The sequence below is a fragment of the Polypterus senegalus genome, chromosome 13 (genome assembly GCF_016835505.1).
Source record: "Polypterus senegalus isolate Bchr_013 chromosome 13, ASM1683550v1, whole genome shotgun sequence".
Taxonomy (NCBI): Eukaryota; Metazoa; Chordata; class Cladistia; order Polypteriformes; family Polypteridae; genus Polypterus; species Polypterus senegalus.
The window spans coordinates 92,251,768-92,274,203 of record NC_053166.1 but is presented as its reverse complement, the minus strand read 5'-3'; the positions used below and the strand labels follow the sequence as shown (position 1 = coordinate 92,274,203).

The 22,436-nt window shown below is 38.8% G+C and overlaps 1 protein-coding gene and 1 long non-coding RNA gene across 2 annotated transcripts in view; one reads left to right on the top strand and one right to left on the bottom strand.

Annotated features, from left to right (window-relative positions):
• trpm4a (transient receptor potential cation channel, subfamily M, member 4a) overlaps window positions 1-22,436 on the bottom strand; it is a 139,108-nt gene that overhangs the window by 105,960 nt on the left and 10,712 nt on the right. Inside the window, exon 2 of the mRNA XM_039773837.1 lies at window positions 8,328-8,389. Within this exon, the coding sequence (XP_039629771.1) occupies window positions 8,328-8,389 (62 nt within the window). The remainder of the gene's footprint in view (window positions 1-8,327; window positions 8,390-22,436) is intronic.
• Window positions 9,441-20,655, top strand: LOC120541888. Its single transcript, XR_005636108.1, has 3 exons — window positions 9,441-9,734; window positions 14,161-14,878; window positions 19,898-20,655. It is a non-coding gene; the product is annotated as an uncharacterized LOC120541888 (long non-coding RNA).

The following is a 22,436-nucleotide window of genomic DNA, read 5'->3' as shown; positions in this document are numbered from 1 at the left end:
TCTACTGTATGTGATATCATCTACTGTCAAATTCTACTCCGCACTTCTAAAATTTTAATTTTTATACTCTATTGAGGATTTGTTCTGTTCTGTGTATTGTACTGTATTATATTGACCCCCTTCTTTCTGACACCCACTGCACGCCCAGCCTACCTGGAAAGGGGTCTCTTTTTGAACTGCCTTTCCCAAGGTTTCCTCCATTTTTTCCCTACAAGGGTTTTTTTTGGGAGTTTTTTCTTGTGTTCTTAGAGAGTCAAGACTGGGGGGGCTGTCAAGAGGCAGGGCCTGTTAAAGCCCATTGCGGCACTTCTTGTGTGATTTTGGGCTATACAAAAAATATTGTATTGTATAGCAAAATGCAACTCAAAGAGGATTTGTATTCTTGGCTAAGGTGTCTTCCATATCATTTGTATTTTCTCTTTGTGTTTATGTTGTTTTTGTGCAGGCCTTCTACTTCTCTCAAAGACTTGTGTTACACGTATTGACTCAACATGCTTGATCTCCTGATGTGTGTGGGTGAGGTATGCAAGGGTCTGGTGACATGTTCATCTGTGGTCTTCAAGGCATAATTGATGGAATAGGTTCAACCCTTCTTCTGGTTTGGACTTTCAATTTAGGTTCATAAAATACATTACTGGAGCAAACTATGAGGAAGAAAAAGAATTACAGAAATAAAATTGACCCAAAGAGCAAAAAGATTCCTATGTGCTGAAAATGATGGCATAAATGCAAATGTTGCAATAGTCTTACACAAGTCAACTTTGGTTAATACATTCTGAGTTTTATAATGATAGCAGAAACTAATAAAACAAAAGTTAAATAAAAGAAATTGTTTTTCCAATTATGACATTAGTTGGAATTTTTAAAATATAACTTCTTGGTTGCATTACACAGTGGTGAAGTGTCACCTAGTCAAGTGCCTGTTCCTGCCTTGGGGCCTACACAACTAAGAATTAGATTAAACAACCATATAAATGGAGATGTAGAGAGACTGATGGATGACAATTATGTTATACTTTCACTGAACAAATTATTAGGAGCTCAATTACTAATACTGAGTAGGTCCTCCTTTTGCTCTCAAAACAGCCCCAGTTCTCAGTTCATGGCATGGATGATGTTGGAAACGTTACTTTGAGATTCTGGTCTGTGTTGACATAATTACATCATGTAGTTTATGCAGATTTGTCAAATGCATGTTAATGTTCCAACTGTTGTGTTTTACCACATCCTAAATGTGTTTTACTCTATTCAAAGTTGGTGACCTGGAATATCACTGAAGAATGCTGAACTCATCGTCATTTTCATAGAACCAATTTGTGATGACTTTGTGAAATGGTTCATTATCATGCTAGAAGTAGCCAATAGAAGATGGGTAAACTATGGCCATGAAGGGATGCATGTTATCAACAACAATACTTAAATAGGCCATGGCATTCAAGTGATCGTTAAGTGGTATTAAAGGGCCCAAAACAGAAAACATTCCCAGTATCATTTACACCACCACTACCAGCCTGGACTGTTGACACAAGGTAGGTTGGGTGTATGGATTCATGCTGTTGGCGTCAAATTCTACTCCTACCATCTGTGTACCTCAGTAGAAATGGAAATTAATCACATTAGGCTATGTTTCTCTTGTTTTCAACTGTCCAGTTTTGGTGAGCATGTGCCTGCTGTAACCTCAGATTTCTGATCTTGGTGGACAGGAGTGGAACCCAACATGGCTTTTTGCTATTGTAGTCCATCTGTCACAAGGTTTGAGATGATTTTCTGCACAACACAGTTGTATGGAGTGGTTATTTGAGTTACTATAACTTTTCTGGTCATTCTCCTCTGACCTCTGTCATCAACAAGATGTTTCCATTCATAAAATTGTTGCTCACTGGATGTTTTTTGTACCATTCAGAGTTAACTGTACAGACCATTGTGTGTGAAAATCCCAGGTCATCAGCAGTTACAAAAATACTCAAACAAGCCTGGCTGGCACCAACTTATCATGCCACAGTTGAAATCACAGAGATCACGTTTTTTTTCTCCATTTTGATGTTTGAAGCGAAGATAAACAGAAGCTTCTGACTTATATCTGCATGATTGGCTAATTAGATAATTGCATGGATAAGCAGCTGTGCAGGTGTTTCTAATAATTTGCTCTGTGAGTGTACTGTATATATTCATTAATGAATTAAGTGGGTCTGATGATGGATGAAGTCATAATTTTGACTTTGTGACTACTTCTGATGTACTTGTACTTTAGGTATTGAAAACACATGGATTTAAACATGGGTGCACTACACCAGATGAAATTTAACAAAAAGGACAATTAGTATAGTAAACTATTGACACCATAGTCTCTATAAAAGGCAGACTATGAAGAAGCTTATCCTGCAAAAAATAATGCCCAGAGTTGAGCCTGAAACTCTCTGATAATATTAAGGACAATTTGTGTGCTAATCGTCACAGCAAAATAGTTTCACTATTTTTGGATACCTAAAGAAGCACACACAACTCTAAGCCTAAATTGCTTTATGTTGCCAGCATCATTGTTATGCTGTTTATACCCCTGTTGTAAAAATGTCTTAAAAGAGTTATTAAATAAAGCTAATAATCATGTTTTAAAGTGGAGATTGCGTAATGACATGAGTTTGATGGGGGATGGTGTGAGTATAGAAGTGGCATCAGACTGAGAACATGGCCACAGCAGTTTGTACAGCGTAATGGAGAAAACCACTGTGACAGGCAGAAAACCTTTGAACCTTTAAGTGGACTAGGCATGAGACTTTTTGGTGTGCTAAACCCTGTCTGGGTAGAGAAAATTCTAGAATGCTATTTTCTGGGAGCATCACATTCAAAAAGAAGTTCTGGTGACATGCATTATTTCCCACTACACTAGATGGTAGCAGGAAAATGCTTTTGAAGTGTTGCTGAGAAGAAAAACCAGCAGGCATCCTTGAACCATGCACCGTATTTCTACAGTTAACTATGTATAAATTTAAGTTTAAAAGTGCTGTAATATCGACAGCCTCCAGAGGGCACCCTAACCTAAAGACTTTATACCAGGAGTGTTACACTGACCCAAGAAATGATTCCCAGAATGGACTGGAAGTAAATCTGGGATGAGTTTAAAAGATCCTGCATCCTGGCAGTAACTAACTGAGTCTGATTTTTGGGAGACAAAGGATAACTTTTTTCTAGGAGGCTGTCTGTTAACAACTGCAAATACTTTATACAGTATAATTAATCATGTAATAGACATTGGTAAATATTTAAAGGGGTGGTATAATGAAAATCTATTGTCCTGTAACTTATAATAACATAACTTCAAAAACGCATAATACAATTGGGCAATGTAACATAAAATAGAACTGCAGGAATTAATGGGAAAGTTTATATTATTGTAGAAAATGATTGTCAATCATATATTTAATAAATCTGTCAGTTTTGTTTTACAATGTTTTTGATGAACTTATAAAATATTTATTAGCCATTACATTTCTGTGTCAAAACATTTTACCTGAATTATTATGTTGACATGTACTGTATTAAAGTGTTTTCCATTAGAAAAAGGCTTTGCTAAAATTGCTTCATTTTTATGGTTGATTATTTTTCTGTTTTCCTTAATACTCGATTTTATTACTTTATGAACAATTTTTATATTTGTTATTTACATATGTTATAGCTAAAATGTTGATGTTATTGTGGAGTTATATTACCTAACTTAATTATGTTATTTTATCCTTATTTCTGTGATGAACTAACATTCTGCTTGGGACCGTGGCATCTGTGGATTTAAGTTTAAGTGAGTTTATATTATTATAAAAAGTATGACACTATCAGAAACACCTAATTTCAAAATATTTTTGGAATTATTATATTTTTATGTGTTAAGTATCTGGAACATTACGGATAGTTATTTTATTTTTTATTATGTTATTGCTGATGTTTTTACATATTATTTTTTTTGTTTTGGAATGTTTACATGGAATTATTATATTATTATGACTTATTACAAATGTACTGTTTTATATTATTTTATCTCAAAGGATTCTTTACCATGAATGAATGAATGAGTGAAGAGGCAGATCTTCAATTCAGAAGCGCATTACAATGGGAGTGAATTTCCAGTTTATTATGTGCACTGAGTTTAACAATATTTCAGCAAAAAATGCATGTGTTTTGCATGTTTTGATAACTGACCTGTGAATTGTGTGACACGAGTAATGTGAGTTTTTTTTTCCTTCTTCCATGGATGTTTTTCACATTGTAAGCTGTTGGGCAGCATTGGTCATCATTGTGTTCTTTTATATCTTAAACCTTTTTCTCTCCCTTCTGTATAAAAGCATGAGATATTTTTTTTTTATCAGCCATCACTACAAACTACATGGAGTAAGTAACATATAAAAAATATACATTTTTGTAGGGTATTCCTTAAATTAGCATTATTATGTTGCGCATAACAACATTACATTATCAATGACATCAAAAAAAATTACATATAAAATCAACTTATTATTTTGATTTAGTTGGAAATAGATCAGACCTTCCTTGCTTTACAGATCATATTTGTGCCAGTACTCCTGGATGCACTGCACATTACAGTCTCAAAATGCAAGGCTCCTTAAAATTCTGCAATAAATAGAGCCAGTAAATGATGCAGTGCCTTTAGCTATAGAACACAATTTACCTACTTTTACCAGGGAAGCTCCATGGGCATAATCATTTACTGTACATCAAATCTAAAGGTACGCAGCATCCTCACATTAGCATGGCTGCTGAGGTTGTTTCCTATTGCCATCCACCATCCATCCATTCTTTTCTGCTTATCCGAGATCGGGTTGCGGGGGCAGCAGCTTGAGCAGGGATGCCCAGACTTCCCTCTCCCCGGCCACTTCTTCCAGCTCTTTCAGGGGAATCCCGAGGCGTTCCCAGGCCAGCCAGGAGACATAGTCCCTCCAGCGTGTCCTTGGTCTTCCCCGGGGCATCCTCGCGGTTGGACATGGCCGGAACGTAGATCGACTGGTAAATTGAGAGCCTTGCCTTACGGCTCAGCTCCTTTTTCACCACGACAGACCGATGCGGAGCCCGCATCACTGTGGACACCGCACCAATCTGCCTGTCGATCTCACGCTTCATTTTTCCCTCACTCGTGAACAAGACCCCGAGATACTTGAACTCCTCCACTTGGGGCAGGATCTCGCCACCAACCCTGAGAGGGGACTTTTCCAGCTGAGGACCATGGTCTCGGATTTGGAGGTGCTGATTCCCATCCCTGCCACTTCACACTCAGCTGCGAACTGATCCAGGGAGAGCTGAAGATCACGGCCTGATGAAACAAACAGGACAACATCATCTGCAAAAAGCAGTGACCCAATCCTGAGTCCACCAAACTGGACCCCCTTAATGCCCTGGCTGCGTCTAGAAATTCTGTCCATAAAAGTTATGAACAGAATCAGTGACAAAGAGCAGCCCTGGCAGAGTCCAACTCTCACCGGAAACGGGTTCGACTTACTGCCAGCAATGCGGACCAAGCTCTGACACTGGTTGTACAAGGACCGAATAGCCCTTATAATGTACCCCATACTCCCGAAGCACCCCCCACAGGATTCCCCAAGGGACACGGTCGAACGTCTTTTAATTAAGCAGTTGTTTATGATTTCCCATTGCTAAGTCTTTTCCATTTTCTTTCTTTTCTCACTATTCAGGGTCTGCCTTGGAATGGATGAGTCATCATTTATGATTAGCGTGCATATGGACATCTTCTGTCTGAATGAAACTGTCGTAGTTTGCCTATGGAATCCTATTCATGAGCAGCCTGACTCTGAAAGAGAGAATCTGAACTAATACCATACTATAGTTATGAATTTATTGCATGATATTTCATTATTTATGTTGCAACATTATGTTTTTGTTTATTTTGCATTACATTTTTAAAACAGTATTTGTAATTATCTGTGGTGGACTGGTGCCCTGCCCGTGGTTTGTTTCCTGCCTTGCGTCCTGTGTTGGCTGGGACTGGCTCCAGCAGACCCCCATGACCCTGTAGTTAGGATATAGTGGGTTGGTTGATGGATTTGTAATTATTGTATAGTTCAGGGGTGGCAAACTCCAGGTCTAGAGTGCCGCAGTGGCTGCAGGTTTTCATTCTTGCCATCTTCTTAATTAGTGACCAGTTTTTGCTGCTAATTACTTTTTTTAATTAACTTGACTCAGGCCCCATAGTTGTTTCTTTTTCTCTAATTAGCAGCCATACAATAACGAGACACAAAACAAGCCACCACATGACCGGCTCCCCTGTGACTATTACATAATATCTGAAATTAAAGAGAGGTGATGGTCTTGGTAAGGTTGATTTCTCAGGTCACCAAAACATTTTGCTCTTAGAAAGAACAGAAAAACAACAGTTTTCGAAATGTGTGTTGTGGCAGAATGAGAGTAGCAACAAGCCATGGAATTAAATAATGGGTTTAATTAACATTAGAAATTGGCTTCTCATTAAGAAAGTGATTGGAGTGAAATTGATTGGAGTTTGAAGCCCCAGTTTAGCTGGTCATGTGTCAGCTCGTTTCACATCTCATTTCCGCTTGGCTGTCATTTAATGAAGAAAGTAATCAATTCAGTGGGCTGAACTCAGGGCTATTAAAGTGATGGGGAAAAAGTTAATTAGCAGTGAAAACTGGTCACTGATTACGAAAAGGATTAGAATGAAAACCTGTAGCCACTGCAGCACTCCAGGCCTGGAGTTTGCCACCCCTGGTATAGTTCATTGGGCTTCTGAGTTTTGTGCTTAACAAAAAAAAGAAATTAACATTGAAATTTGAAGCTCATAAAAAGCCCTGTGGAGGCCTCCCTCGGAAGGTAATTCTGTTATATCAGAGTGCACTTTTAAGGTCTCTGTCAAAATCAACGATCTGCTTATGGCAGCAGACTCTGGACAAACCAGTATATTAATTCTATTAGACCTCAGTGCAGCATTTGACACTGTCAGACATGACATTCTACTGTCTAGAACGGAGAACATGCTGGGTATCTCTGGCACTGCCCTCCAGTGGTTCAAGTCCTATCTGACTGATAGGGAAGATTTTGTTAGTCTTGGCAACAGCAGATCCTACTCAGCGCCAGTCACACAAGGAGTTCCTCAGGGCTCTGTCCTTGGCCCTCTTCTCTTCTGTATTTATATGCTTCCCCTTGGCCATATTATTCGTAGCTATGGACTGGGCTATCACTTTTATGCAGATGATACTAAGCTCTATTTCAGTGTTAAAAGTGGAACTTCATCAGAGCTTTCTCAGGTCACAACCTGCCTTAGTGAAATTAAAACCTGGATGGAGCAGAACTCTTTAAAAGTAAAATGCAACAAAACTGAACTCCTGCAAATTAGGACTAAAATGCAACTTAATAAAATGAGCTCCTTCCCAGTCAATCTTGGCGGTGATCTCATCAGACCTGCCTCTACTGCAAAGAATCTTGGTGTCATTTTTGATTCCTCCCTTTCTTACTCCACCCACATAAATCACATTAAGAAACTTTCTTACTTTCACCTCCGTAACATATCCTGTGTTCGCTCCTTCCTCTCCTTTTCTAATGCTGAGAAACTTGTCCATGCTTTTATCACATCCTGCATCGATTATTGTAACTCGCTGCTGGCAGGTGCCCCTTCTAATCTTATATCACAGCTCCAGCTTATTCAAAACTCAGCTGCAAGAGTCCTTACTCGAACCAGCAGCACCGAGCACATCACACCCATCCTGCTCCATCTTCACTGGCTCCTGTGTCTTACAGAATCGAATATAAAATTCTACTAATAACCTACAAAGCCTTAAATAACCTTGCGCCAAACTACATCAGTGACCTTCTCCATCACTATGTGCCTGCCCGTCCACTAAGGTCTTCTGGAAATCTTGTTGTGCCCCACACTAATCTACACTCCATGGGTGAGAGGGCCTTCAGCTGTATAGCGCCCAGACTCTGGAATGACCTACCGAAATTAATCAGGTCAGCGGACTCCATGAATTCTTTTAAAAAACAACTCAAAACTCATCTGTTCAGGAAGGCTTTTAGCTCTACTTGACTTCATTACCCTTCTCTCAGTTTACCTCAATGTCAAGATGCTCATGTAACCTGTGTGTGTGTGTGCGAAACCATCAATTCTGTTGTCTGTTAGGCTTTCTCTGAATTTACTGTCTTAATCTTCTTTATTTATGTATTTGCTTCGTACAATGCTATATACTGTATACCCTGCTGTTCGTTCTTATATTTGTAAGTGCCTTGAGCATGGGAAAGGCGCTATATAAATAAAATGTATTTTTTTAATTAAGATTATCAAGCACTCTTACCTTGTGGGGTCCTCTATGAAAGTATTGCACACTTTTTTCTTTATTATTTTTGGAATCCAGCTCTGCAAAATAAATAGATTAAAAAAGAAATTAGCAATAAATAATTAAAGAGGAATGTCAATGCAAAAGCAGTTGAGTGGCCTCTTATCCCTGCAGCGTCATGGCCTTGTTTTGCTGCTTTTCCTTCCTAAGTAAGCTGTTTCAGTAAATGCAAGCAAATGCTACATAATACATAATACAGTTTCCAGGCATCTGTGATGAAAGGGAAAACAGAGCTTTGGCGATTTTGGGTTAAGAAGAAATTTTCTGGAATAGCCCAATTTATTTTTCCATTTGGTCATATTTTAAAATAAGGGTCTCTGCACATTTCTCCTGAAAGCTTTGCAGCAGGTGGGGTGTACCTTTACACTCATGTGCTTTTCTGGTTTAGATTTGCTCTCGCAATGCCTATCTAGCCATGTCAGCAGTCAGAGCAGTGAGGTTGGGTTACTTCCATGGACTAGATTAGCACTGATTGCTGTCACTAACAAGATAAAGTGAAACATGCCTTCCATCTAGCTAAGTGTCCTTATGTGACCACATGAAACCGATAGATGGCATTTATCAATTTCTGCAGATGTAACAGCAAATCTGACAAATGGACAGGCCAGTTTGTTAATAATAAATCTTCTCCTCAGAAGGCTTTAAAATGTACCCCATTCCCTTAAATGCAGGGACTCTTAGTGTGAATATTGAACTGAGACACAGAGAGCAGTGAAAACCAAAAAAGACCCAGCAGGTGCAGCAGTTCTGCCGCTGTGTCCTAACCAATAGCAAAATACCAGAGATTTAAACAAAATACCAGATCTGTCATCAAAACTAACAAGGGTTCTAGTACAGCGTCCAACCAGTTACAAGGGGGTTTTCATGATCACCAATCTATATATACACATCTATTAATTACATGGGGTCAGTTGACCTGAGTTCACACCTACACTTAGTAGAAAAATGGGTGTGAAGAGAAAATGGCCCAGTCTTGGTTAACATCTATAAACACTAGCTCAGCACAGGATTTTTTTATCAAAGGGATGCTGGTTGAGTTACTGCTGAATGAGCAAAGCCTTCTGTTCACAGAGAGTGCCTTAATGTAAAAGCAGTGAAAAAGTGAAGGGATTAATTCAATTCTCAGAGGCCATTAATGATCCCATAGCAGGATTTTGCCATAGTAACCCTGGATATCTTCCCAGCCAAGTAACCTTAAAGCATCCTTTGGCAGCTGAACTGGCTGGGGAACTCCGTACCTCGCCACCTTATGTGTAATTACGTTAGAAATGACTCATCATGGGAGTGACTTTGGAAGAAGACAGGGAAGTATGTGAGAGCAGTAGGAAGAAGACAGGGCATGGGGCCATACATCGTATTGACTGTGTAAGTCCACATACTTTATTTCTTTTATTAACAAAAATAATTTTAGAATGTGCCAGCAGCTGAGGCCTACAGTAGCTATTTCCCCACTTTGGAATACAGGCTGTACCAGTCAACAATAACATGAAAAGTGGCTTAAAATATTGAGAAGCTGGATTTCCCTGTTATTATTTGACTGGAGAGAGTTACCATCTTCAGATTTCTGATAAATGAAAAATAATCCTGAGCCAAGTTATGAGGAATACGTGCATCTGTATCATGGGACTTGTCAAATTGACTTTGATTCACCCAATCCTCTTCCATGTTTAGTCACCCACAGATTCATTCATAGTTCCCATGTCTTACCATCTTATGTTCTGAGTAATCTAACTGGAAATATAAAGGGATATACTTTCCAACTTGAGTTTCTTCAAAAATATTTGAAAACAATGATAGATTAATACAGCGTTTCTCAATCTTTAAGTATTTGTTTTCATAACAGTTTTAATCTTGCCCCCCCCCTAACATTTTTTTGAAAGGAGCCCACTAATACCAATTCGTTCTTTTTTGATTAATGATATATCATAGATGCATATTTTATTATACCTACTTAACATTTACTGACATTTATCTAACTCTAATATATGTATTTTTCATATTTTCGATTCTTGTTTTCTTTTTTTCACATCCTCGCGCCCCCCTAGGGGGGCCCGCTACACAGTTTGAGATCCACTGGATTAATAAAAGGAAATTAAAAGATAACTTCTAAAGAGGCAATTTTGAGCACTGTCCATCCATCCATTATTCAACCTGCTATATCCTAACTACAGGGTCACAGGAGCCAATCCCAGCTAACACAGGGGGTAAGGCAGGAAACAAACCCTGGGCAGGGCACCAGCCCACCACAAGGCACACACTAATACACACCAAGCACAATTTAGATTCACCAATGCACCTAACCTGCATGTCTTTGGACTGTGGGAGGAAACCCGAGTACCCAGAGTAAACCCATGCAGAATGTGCAAACTCCAAGCAGGGAGGACCCGGGAAGTGAACCCAGGTCTCCTAACTGCAAGGCAGCAGTGCTACCACTGCGCCACCGTGCCACCCTTGAGCACTGTCTCTTAAAGTAAATATGCTAGTATGTGCCAGTAGTCCTCTCAATTTTACTGTTTTCCCATCTAAGTACCTGAATTTCTGGTTGTGATTGTTTAAAAGTGTTTGTTAGAGTATGAAACCCTCCATGAGGAGTTGGTGCCTGTTGATGAGCAAAGGGACACCTGGTCTAATTTTCACATGAGAAAAGTCAATATGGAAACGGTTCAGTCACTGGTTGGTATCATTAGTTATTATATACAAGCCAAGAACCTGGAGTAAATAAGCAAACAGATGGGCTTGAATGCTCCATATGAAAGAGAAATCTATCTCAGGCAGAAAACCAGCACTTTTCTAAGCAGTGCTTTCAGTAGGTATAACTGTGAATAAGAAGTTTATTAGCTATGATTGCTCTAGGTTCATTTATTTCTTTTTTCCTGCTCATGTTCATCCCTTCTTGTATGTTTGTCCAGGACATTTCCCATGGGGCTGCAACTCACTATGAATATGAGAGTATTTGAACACAACCCCAGTTAGCATGCCTGAATTAAACCCCATTCCCTCTATAAATGGCTGAACAGCAAAGGCTCTTTAATAGGTTAAAGGTGTTACATTAGATATTTTACCCCTAACAGTATCTAAACTTATAATCGTGCTTCCCATATATGAGCGAATGACTTCTCATAGTGCTCCTCACTTACATTCTTTGATAAACTGTGGGATTTCCCCTGAAAATACACCCTAAACCATAAAGCGTTCATACAAACTGTGATTGTTTGGTGACTCATTTGGATTGGGTGCCTGCATTTCACCCATGATTCCTGAGTAACCCCAATCAAAAAAAGGACTGATTGACATGAAACTCCATCCAACCATCCATCCATCCATCCACACTTCATCAAACTCAGTATTACCTCTTTTACATACTCTACATTACATACCCTAGCATGATATACAGTATATCTCATATAACAACCACAAATTACAAGTTGTGGTGCACCTTTTCTCTTGTGAGGACCGTTTACAGACTTTTTTTACAAGTACAGTACTGCTGTTTAAATATTTCCTCATTTGCAGCCATAGAAGGCTGACTAAACTCAAGAACTTGTAGTATGCAGTCGAACTTTACCAGTTAAGCCACAGCCCCTATATAAGCAAGTGCCCCCATTCAGTGATATATGTTGGCTATTTTATTGTATACTGTGACTTTACTGTGACAGTGATGCAGTGACTTATGAAGTGCTCTAAAACCTTTTTTTCACCTGTTGGCTTAGTTGTGTCTTTAGTTGTGTTTCAGACTACAACCCTTTCAGTCTCCACCCAAAACACAAGAAAAGCTTTTTGATTGATCTAACAGAAGTACTCGGCATGAAAGTTTATGACTGTATTTAACAATGCTCTATGATGGACTAGTGCACCATTTAGGGTACCTGACATTGTGCTTTGACAACTCTCTGACAGCCTGCAATAAAAATACCTGACATTATAACAGTGTCCCTTCCCGACTTCACTCCAATTGACCTTTCAACTCTAGGGAGAGAGAGAGTGATTGGGAGCATGCACTGATACAGTGTATAACCACACAATGGGATCCCAGGATCACGAATTAGGACATGGCACCTCAGCTCTACATTAGTTTGAATGGAACACTGAAGTTTTTTACAGTGGCTTCCGGGGTAATTCTGCCAAGATTTCCCTGTAAGATGGAGAACCTGCTTGCAGGGCTGTATGCAGGTTAACATCATACCAGGGATGGAGCAAATTTCAGAGTGGAATCACTTCTGGCGTTTGTGGGATTTGAACCGGCAACTTTCTGATTGCCAGTGCAAATCCCTAGCCTCAGAGCCATCTGACCATTTCACCTTTAGACTAATCTCTGGGCCAAGCCCAAGAATCACTTCAAGGGTAATGTATTTAATTACTAAGCAGCCTTTAGAATGGTCCTCTTTGGACTCTCTAGTTTAAGTGGTCAGGCCCTGTGTTTCAGTTTGCCTACCTTCTAAAATCTTGGAAAAGTTGTACACTTCCTCCAAAACTGCCTGGAATAAAGATGTTTAATGAACAAGAAGCGAAAAGTCAATAGCGTTTTAGGAGAAGAATATTAAAAAAACTACTGGGGGTTAAAGAGGAAAAGGTCTAAATGAGCCAGTGAACAAAATATGTGAAGCAAAGTATGAAGTTCAAAAAGTTATTTTAGTGGTCTTGACTCTTAATAAACTACCTTTCTCCTAACTACATTTAATTTATTATCAATTGCAGAAAAATTTTGTTGTCCTGCATATGGCACTACCATCGTAAATAATGAGATCTCATGCAATGCTAGCATTTGATTACATGGGTAGAAATCAGCATATGAAGCTAACATTTTAACCTTTCTCACTGCAACTAGCCTCATACATGTAATAGAGATTAGAGAAATGTACAAGCAGCAACAGGCAAGTGACTTAGCAACATGTCTGAACTATTCACAAAATGAAATGTTTCATTTATTAGAAACACCCATCACCCGCTTGCACATCCAGTCCTTCAGAATGCTGACAAATTCCCCAACTGCTGTCCTACACAAATATGCTCTGACTAGTGAACATGACCCCCGAAGAGGCACGATGGCACTGTGCTACAGCAACACATTCTTTCCATACTGGAGGATTTGTCTAAGAATAGCCCAGAGAAACGAACCCCTGGCTCACCAGCAGCTGGCATGTACTCTGAAGGTGCTGTGCGAGCAGGAAAGTATTAGGTCGCACAAGTAGCTTTTTGCTCACACTCTTGCTTCTTGCCAACTTTGTACTGGGGAATGCTGGGTTGGAGTAAAGATGAAAAAAAGAAAAAAAAAAAGATTTGAAAAGTCAGACAGCTGTCCTGGAACGGCAGCAGAATTTCATATGGAGCTGCTTTCGCTGATAAAGCAGTCATAGCTTTGGTGACTTAGCACATTTGAGTGACATAAGTAGGTGGGAGTGACACTGAGGTGGGCTTGTTCCTGAATCCTACAAAGTAGGAGGAGCAAAGAGGATGAGGACAGGCAGTGAAACAAAGACATAACCATTATGGGGAAGTTGTCTTGTGGACATCATCCTAGCTCTCTAACACAAAGAAAGGGAAGTTGTTTGTTTCCTATGATCTACCTCTAAATTTTCTAGACCATTTCTATTTTTGCTGACTTTTAATATGAGGTGGGGAGCCAGTTTAGAGCCTGAGTCTGTGTGTATATCCAGTTAGGCATATATCTTGTCCCCCTTAAGCCAAAGCTATACCTTCTGCTTGTCTTGGTGACTGATCCCCCTTATGGCATGTGCTAACTTTACCTCTTTCTCTCTGTTTTTTTTGTATGTCACTGAATGTGATGTTTCAGAAATATCCCCTAGCACTTGAAGCTTAGAGTTCAGTTTCAGCTTCCACATTTCTTCAGCCTTTTACCATCGATCCTTAACTGGAGAAGTACAGCATTAAGAACTGCACTTGAAACTTGCTTTGGCGGAACAAATACGCTGACAGCTGCAGAACCCTGGCTGCCAGCCATAAACACCCAGTGACTGTAAATGAAGCCCTTCACAAGGACATTCACTGAGAAATATAAGGCAGACTAATGGACAGAAGACAGAAAGTAGTGAAACCTTTAGACACTTGATATTAAGGCTGGAGTGACAGTCACTAAGGTCAGCTTGCCAACTACAGCTAAGAGGACACCAAGAAGCTCAGGGGCAGCATGGGAAGCCAGTATGTTACAGAGTCAAATCTCAATGCTTTCTGAACTTGCTGTTTGACCCCTCAGATGTCAAGGGAATGGCATAAACTGTTAGCACTCTGGTGGAAAGAACAGAGAATGCAATGGGTGACAACAGTATTTTGTTTTTAACAAAAGGCACCATGTAAAAAACTGTTTCAGTCTACCCAGTCTGTGGTTCTGCCAATCCTGTGTGCTGCATAAATAAATCAACAATCCAAAATGGAATCTAAAAAACCTTCCTCGAAATCTGAATTTAATTCAAGCCATGACTGTCACCTGCAATTTTACTTTTTGCATTGAAGTATCCATAAGCTTTGGACGTACTTTCCTGCTTCTTTCTCAGGTATACATAGAGTTTCCAGTTCTTGAATGTGACAGAGAGTCAGATCTTACTTACAAACTCACAACATTAAATGTATGCATTTGACCTTCTGAAGCAAGTTTTTTCTGGGACAGAATCCATAAATTACCTTTGTGATGTATTCAGATCCCTGGACTCTTAAAGGAGAGACTGAAGGAGAGATGTGGCAGATGATGGTGACAGAACTGTGTTTTGTTTAGGCTAGTGCAAGCATCCCTCACCTAAAGTGTATGCTTATCTTTCTATCACATGTAAGGATTGGAGGAGGAGGATGAAAGGAAATGGTAGGAACTGCTGCCATTGGTTAATCTTGGCCAATCCATAATTCTAAACTAATTTCCTTCATTGGTCAGGACTAGGAAAAGGTGATGCTAAATAATATTGAACATTTTGGAATAAGGAATGGTAGAGATCAGCTGAGATCTTTCTTCATAGGCATTTTCAAAAGATACCAAATGCTATGCTATTAGATAAGGGTGATGCACAAGGTATTAGACCAGAGCTTCCCAGGCTTTTTTGGTTTGTGATCCAATTTCTTTTTAAATCGGAGCTTCTGTGTGTCCCCAGCTGGTTGAAATGTTGACATTCACTTTCTATTCTGTACATTGTTTAATGGCGAGCTGCAGTATTATTTTACAGAACATTTAACTTACATCAAAGCAGAGCATGGCATGGATAACCATGTAAAGTACTAACAGCATTCAATGAGATGGTTGTGCCTGCATGTCACACTTGCAGCTTGTTAAAGTCAGGAGGTATAGTTGAGAGAGCACATCTCATCTCATCAATCACATCTAGCCTGGACCTGTACTTTGATATCAGGCAAACCAGAGCTCTAAGTCCAGCTTTGCACAAATAAGCGCTTGAAAAGGGAACCAGAAGTTTTAAAGCACTCAGTAAAACCATGGGGTAATTTGCTTTGGTTCCAAACCAGAATTCCTCCAGTGACACATCAGATAATGCAATACTTGCAGCGTTTGATCGCAAGACAACTCAAGAGCTGTTCGATGACACTGTCTGGACGATCCACAGAGCTTAGGTTGCAGTGAAATGGCTCAAACTTTAACATATCCAGTCTTTGAAAGTAGGTTTGAAGTGCTCCTCCAGGTATTGTAGATGATCAGTCATTGTTTGAGTGGGGCATTGATCAGCCAGACTGTTGCCTGTCGAACTTTTGCATAGCTGTGAAAAACAGGCATAATTTACTTTGGAAAGATTCTGTCTCCAGAATGCTAGTGTCTCCCTAAATCCAATAATATGATCACTCATCTGCCTGATATGTTTGCTTTGCCCCTGCATGGTTATGTTAAGTTCATTAAGTCTTTCAAATATTTCCATTACATAGACAAGAAGATGATAGATACTTTATTAATCCCAAGGGGAAATTCACATACTCCAGCAGCAGCATACTGATAAAAATGCAGGTAAAAACAGACAATAACTTTGTATAATGTTAACTTTTAACGTTTACCCCCACTGATTGGAATTGAAGAGATGCATAGTATGAGGGAGGAACGATCTCCTCAGTCTGTCAGTGGAGCAGGACAGTAACAGCAGTCTGAAGAAGGGACATTTTGTTCTGGTCAGACAAAAACTGAACAAATAATTTTTTTATAGCCATGAAAAATGCCAATAGTTCATGTCTAAGTTCAAAAAATCTTTGTAGCATTCTATCCCTTGACAACCATTGTAATTCTGTGTAAAAGAGCAAATTCTCATGCTCAAGGCAATATCACTGCAAAGCTTTGCAAATATGGCAGTGGATGTGGTTTGATATAATTGACCATTGCAGTTAACTGATGTAACACATCGGCGAGGGCCCCTGTTAGTTCCTTTGCTAAGAGTTAAATTGGCTTTGCTAAGTCAAAAAAATGAGCAGTTTTATCCTCCGTGCTAACATCCATTTGTGAAATGTAGGCTGGGGTAAGTTTTAAGTCGCTCTGTTAAGTGTGCTCTCCTGATTCTTTGTTATTCTTTGTGTCACTGTATTATTAGACAGGGGTATATTCTTTAGTTTTTGTGCTTCTGACAACATACTGTATTCACTGTATCAGTTGCCACTGTTAGATCCATTGTCCCAGCGAGGTTATGTGGTTTCATAGCCTTGGCTATATGATGTCTCTGTGAGGATCATTTAAAGTGAGCTTTCACTCCTGTCGTCATTGCTTTTCTGAATTGCTTCAGCTGACTGTTCAGCTCATTGCATTTTCCTTCAAAATATGATTTTGGCTTTCCCATGTATTCTTTGTGTGAAGTTTCAAAGTGCCTTTTAAGTTTATTTTGTTTCATACTCTCCATAGAGAGCATGTTACAGCACAAGAGGTATTTAGGCCTTTTTCCTCTTTCTTCTCAATAACACTAATAAATCCATATTGAATAAATAATTCATTTTATTTTTGGGATCATTTTGAAGACTGATATTCCAGGTTTGTCAAGCCTACACTTGAAGTGGATGGAGCACATTGATTATGAAATCTCTCCAATTTTCTTACTTATTTAACAAGCTGGGTAATGCAAAGAAATTTACACGCGAAAACAAAAGGCAGGTCTTATAACATTCATGTGACATATTTCAAGCACGCTGTTTAATGTATATTAAATTTGAAGTTAGTAATGAAGTAATCTTAATTAAACTGCATTATATACTGTATGTATTTTTTATTCTATGTTTAAATATTTTCTCGAGACTCCATTAGCATACCAGGTAACCCCACTTGCGGTTGTGATCCCAAGGTAAGGCAAAATTCAAGGTATTACATACAAATCCAATTCAAAAACAAACCCCAGTCAAAAGCAGAATCTTTCCTTAAAATGATATTTGCTTGAGAACTGATTTGCACAGCATTGGCTTTCTTAAAAAAGACCTAAAATACAGCTTGTACATCATTTTTGTCAGTTTCTCACATTCTAATAATGAGTCAGTGATATGAATTATTATTATGTGTGTGAATCATCATTTAGCTGGTTTGCCTGCATGATATTTGGTGTTATCATTTCCTAGTTTCTCTGAAATGTTGTGTATGAATGGGTCAGAGCTGCTATAAATATATAAAGAGTCTTCCATCAAGTTTTCCTTTAGAAATCCCAATGTTTGTGTGGGATGTTTCATATCCACATTTCAATGCTGTTTTTGTGCATGTGCAACCTTTATAAACAAGACCCCTGGATCTTCACACCAGTACTTCACCTTTCAACTCCTGTCACCACCTGGGAGGAATTTCTCATTCAGGCTGCTGTTTGCACTCATCTCCTGCCGCCAGAATCACTAGACCACTGAGTACTAGTGGTCCTTGTCAAGTCCTAGACTTTGCACATGATGTGGCTCTAGTATTTGAATAGCATGGTTACTCTTTAATGTTTTATTATTTGGATTTCTGTCGTCTCTCCATTTGCGTATGATGTTTTACCTCGCATTGCATGTTTTGTTTTGCAGATTTTGTTTGTGGTGCTGTAACTTGCATAAGACTGCCATGAGGTACATTTACATACAGTTACATTTACTCATTTGGCTGAAACCTTTATCCAAGGTGACTTACAACATTTATGATACATTTGGTTATACAGTATTTCTTTGGGTTTTTCCAATTGAAGCACAGGCAGGTGATGTGACTTGCTCGGGGTCAGACAATGTCAGAAGCAGGATCTGAACTCATAGCTGCATTTCTTACCATACTCAGTTTTTCTCCCCGGATATGTGCTCTTTTGTTGGCACACATTTTTTTGGTACACCTTGGTAAGCTAATATCCAACAACATTATTTAAAACAAGTGATATCCACATATTTTTAATAAAACATCTTAGTACTACTTTTCTTCTACAGAAAGGTGTAATACTTTGAAGGTTTATGGAATTTTGTGAAGATGATTCCTTCTTCCAGCAGTTTCGAACGTAAGGCAGGAACCATTTGTCCAATTATGCCATCAGGAACTGGCACCTGCCCTCAGGCCTGTCTTGACCTGCCACCAGATTTAGCCTTAATAGCTAGTTGACGATGCATGTGTTTGAAATGTGAAGTGGCATAACCACCACACCTCTCACATTGTGACCGTCAGACAGCTAAATAGTCTTTTTATTTTTATTTACACATGTGACAATACGTTTAATCTTGAACACTGAAGAATCACTATCTACATTTATTTATTTTTTTTTCATTTTATTGATTTTTATTAAAGTCAAATAACATTCTGTACAAGCAAGTCAATTTTAACAAAACTAGGTTTGAAACAAATCAACCCCGACTCATGAGAAAGAGAGCTAGGCCAGCAGAGTAAAACTTTAAACTAGTAAAAATAAGTAAATAGATTCCTCAATTTAAATGCTTATTCTAAAAAGTTATTTATCAGATCCGGCCAGATTTTATAAAAGTTTTGTACAGATCCTTTAAGTCAGAATTTTATTTTTTCGAATTTCAGATAAAATAAAAGACAAAGAGTAGGGCAGCTGCTGTACAGGCTTTTAAATGTTCGAAGCGCAGCATGAGATGCAGATCACATGGCATTGCAGCAGCAGCAAAATCGATCGAGCAAAGAGGAGGTAAAAAAAAAAACAGTATTTGTTTCCCATTGTATCACCGTTTAAGAGGGGGTTTCGGAGGAGCGACCGCGTCTCCTTGTGGTGTGTTCGCCCCCCTCTTCACAACGCGAGCAGCAGAGATGCGAAATGGCTGGCAAGCGAAGCACTACTACAAGCTTATTTATATCATGTACTATACATTTGTGCCACTGTAGCAACATTTGAATTCATTCATTCAATAAGCAAAATATGATTATGCCTTCTGTTCCTGCCTCGCCAGTGCCTTACTGAGACACGTGAGCTGGGCATTTAATTGTGGGATTTGCTCTCCTAATTGTATTCCAATAACAGCCAGTTAAAAGAATGATGCAGACACCTGGAAAAGTGATAATACAAAGATGAAATGCTTGACATCACAAACTTCAGAACTGGATTTTTTTTTTTTTGATTTACCTCGTCATCATTATAGCTTTCATTTTGCTTTTCCAGGTGTTTTTCTCCAGTGGCCATGATACTGTGTCTGATTGTGGAGTAGCTGCAGACTTTCAGCATTCAGTGTGCCTTCTGCTCTGGGGTCTAATCTCATTAATAGGAAAATGACAAATGAGCTTCTGTGATGGAAATACACATTTTACTGTAGTATTTCTTTAGAATGTAAATCTCACACTACTGCTGCATCCTAATTATTGAATAAATGAAGAAAAAATACCAGCTACGTAAACAAGGAGATCAGCAAAATGACTCACTGATTATGAAGCGGGTTGGAGCAAAAATGTGCAACTGCAAGGAGGCCCCAAGATGGAGATTGGAAGCCGCTTCTTTAGGTGAAGTGATCTCATTTGATATTTAGACTTTAGAAAGATATGGTGATAGTAAAAGGTAAAACAGCGTCACAAAACTTGAGCATTCTTTTGCATCACATAGTTTCATTATACTGGAAGGTTTCAGACTATATAATAATAATTATAATAATAATAATAACTTTATTTATATACAGTAGCACCTTATCCTACATTAGCATGCAACTCAAGGTGCTTTCCACATATTAATCAACAAAACAATAAAGATATACCACATTAACTTGGATTTTTATCATTAATTAACGATAATTTCTTATAAATGTAAGTATACTAAGTACAAAATGAACCAGGTATTTTTAAGCAAAATTTAACCACTAAAGTGCAAAACAAACCTTCATTCTTATTAGAAAAAGGTTTTCTAATTAAAATATTTATGCATTATGACAATAAAACAGCCAGATCTAATTAATATATATAAAAATAAATATATATAATATATATCTACATTGGGGCGGTACGGTGGCGCAGTGGTAGCGCTGCTGCCTCGCAGTTAGGGTCCTCCCTGCGTGGAGTTTGCATGCTCTCCCAGTGTCTGCGTGGGTTTCCTTTGGGTGCTCTGGTTTCCTCCCACAGTCCAAAGACATGCAGGTTAGGTGCATTGGCGATCCTAAAATTGTGTGTGTGTGTGTGTGTGTGTAACCTGCAGTGGGCTGGCGCCCTGCCTGGGGTTTGTTTCTTGCCTTGCACCCTATGTTGGCTGGGATTGGCTCCAGCAGACCCTGTAGTTAGGATATAGCGGGTTGGATACTGACTGACATATACCTACATTTTACCTTGGTATATGTACTGTATATGGCAACCCATCAAGCAGAAACAGTTTGATGTTATTAAAGTTAATGAAAAGATACAAAAGCAAATAAAACAGTCCATATCGGTTTCAGTTGATTTAAGATGTAGATCTTTTCTGATTCCTGAATGTGATTGTTTGATCAGCTGACACGGAGGAAAGGAAAACAAAAAACTCCTACGAAGACCATAGGAGAAAAATAAACCTCTGGAGGGCCACAGTTGGAAGATAGAAGCAAACAAATCAAATAGTTAGGCCTGATGGTAATCAGTTTCTGCATCATGAAAGTCAGAGTAACCTAGGCCAGAAGGTCGCCCACCCTCCACTGTGCACAGTTGATGCAGTTAGCCCAACCGATAATAAAGGTTTCCAGGTCCTCTTTATGTCATCCAGTACTACAGGTGACTGCAGAACAGAGCACTCTGAGCAGGTGTGGGAGGCCCATAGTAAAAAAGTGAAATAAACTATTGAGCATAATGGTTAACTTACTTAAATTAAAAAGAAACAACAAGAAAAAAGCAGTAAAAACACATTTGGCAACAAATGTTCAAGTAAAGTCTTAGAGTCAATTTATGGAATAGTTCTGAGACACGCCCTCAGCCATTAATAAAAAATATGGACAAAGGAGATAAGCTGTTTACTTCTTTCTACAATAGCCCTGTAAGGCAACTAATTACATACACTTAAATAAATAATTACTAAATTACTAATATATATATTAGTAATAAAATGAATAAAGTATTTTAAGCGCATAATTGTTTAAGTTTGTCATTACACAACCTGAGGCAAGTCCACAGGATTTTACTTTTTCTTCCAGCTTGGTTACATTATGACCTGCCAAACACTCCTGATGAGAAAACATGAATTCAAATACAGTGCAGTACAATTCAGTGTCAGTTAATTTTGGAACACATTATTCACTCAGTACACACTCAGAGCTCTGTAACATTTTTACAGGCAAAATATGATTTACAAATTTTACATATAAAATGCCATGCACATGTAACCGTACAATATAGACTAAACCATAGAAATGTGAAAATGACTGTATTCATTGCAGTACATGGAGTAAAATAAATTACAAATTACTTCAAAAAGTAAAAACAACTGAAAGTCTTCTTTCACACCTGCTTAATCCAATTCATGGAGGCAGAGGGCCAGAGCCTGAAATAACACTGGACGGGGTTGCCATTCATGCCAACACACAAGGCTCATTTCAGGTTGATCTTTAACCTAACATGCATGGCTTTGAGTGATCCATCCATCCATCCATCAATTATCCAACCCATCCATCCATCCATTATCCAACCCGCTATATCCTAACTATGGGGTCACGGGGGGTCTGCTGGAACCAAACCCAGCCAACACAGGGTGCAAGGCA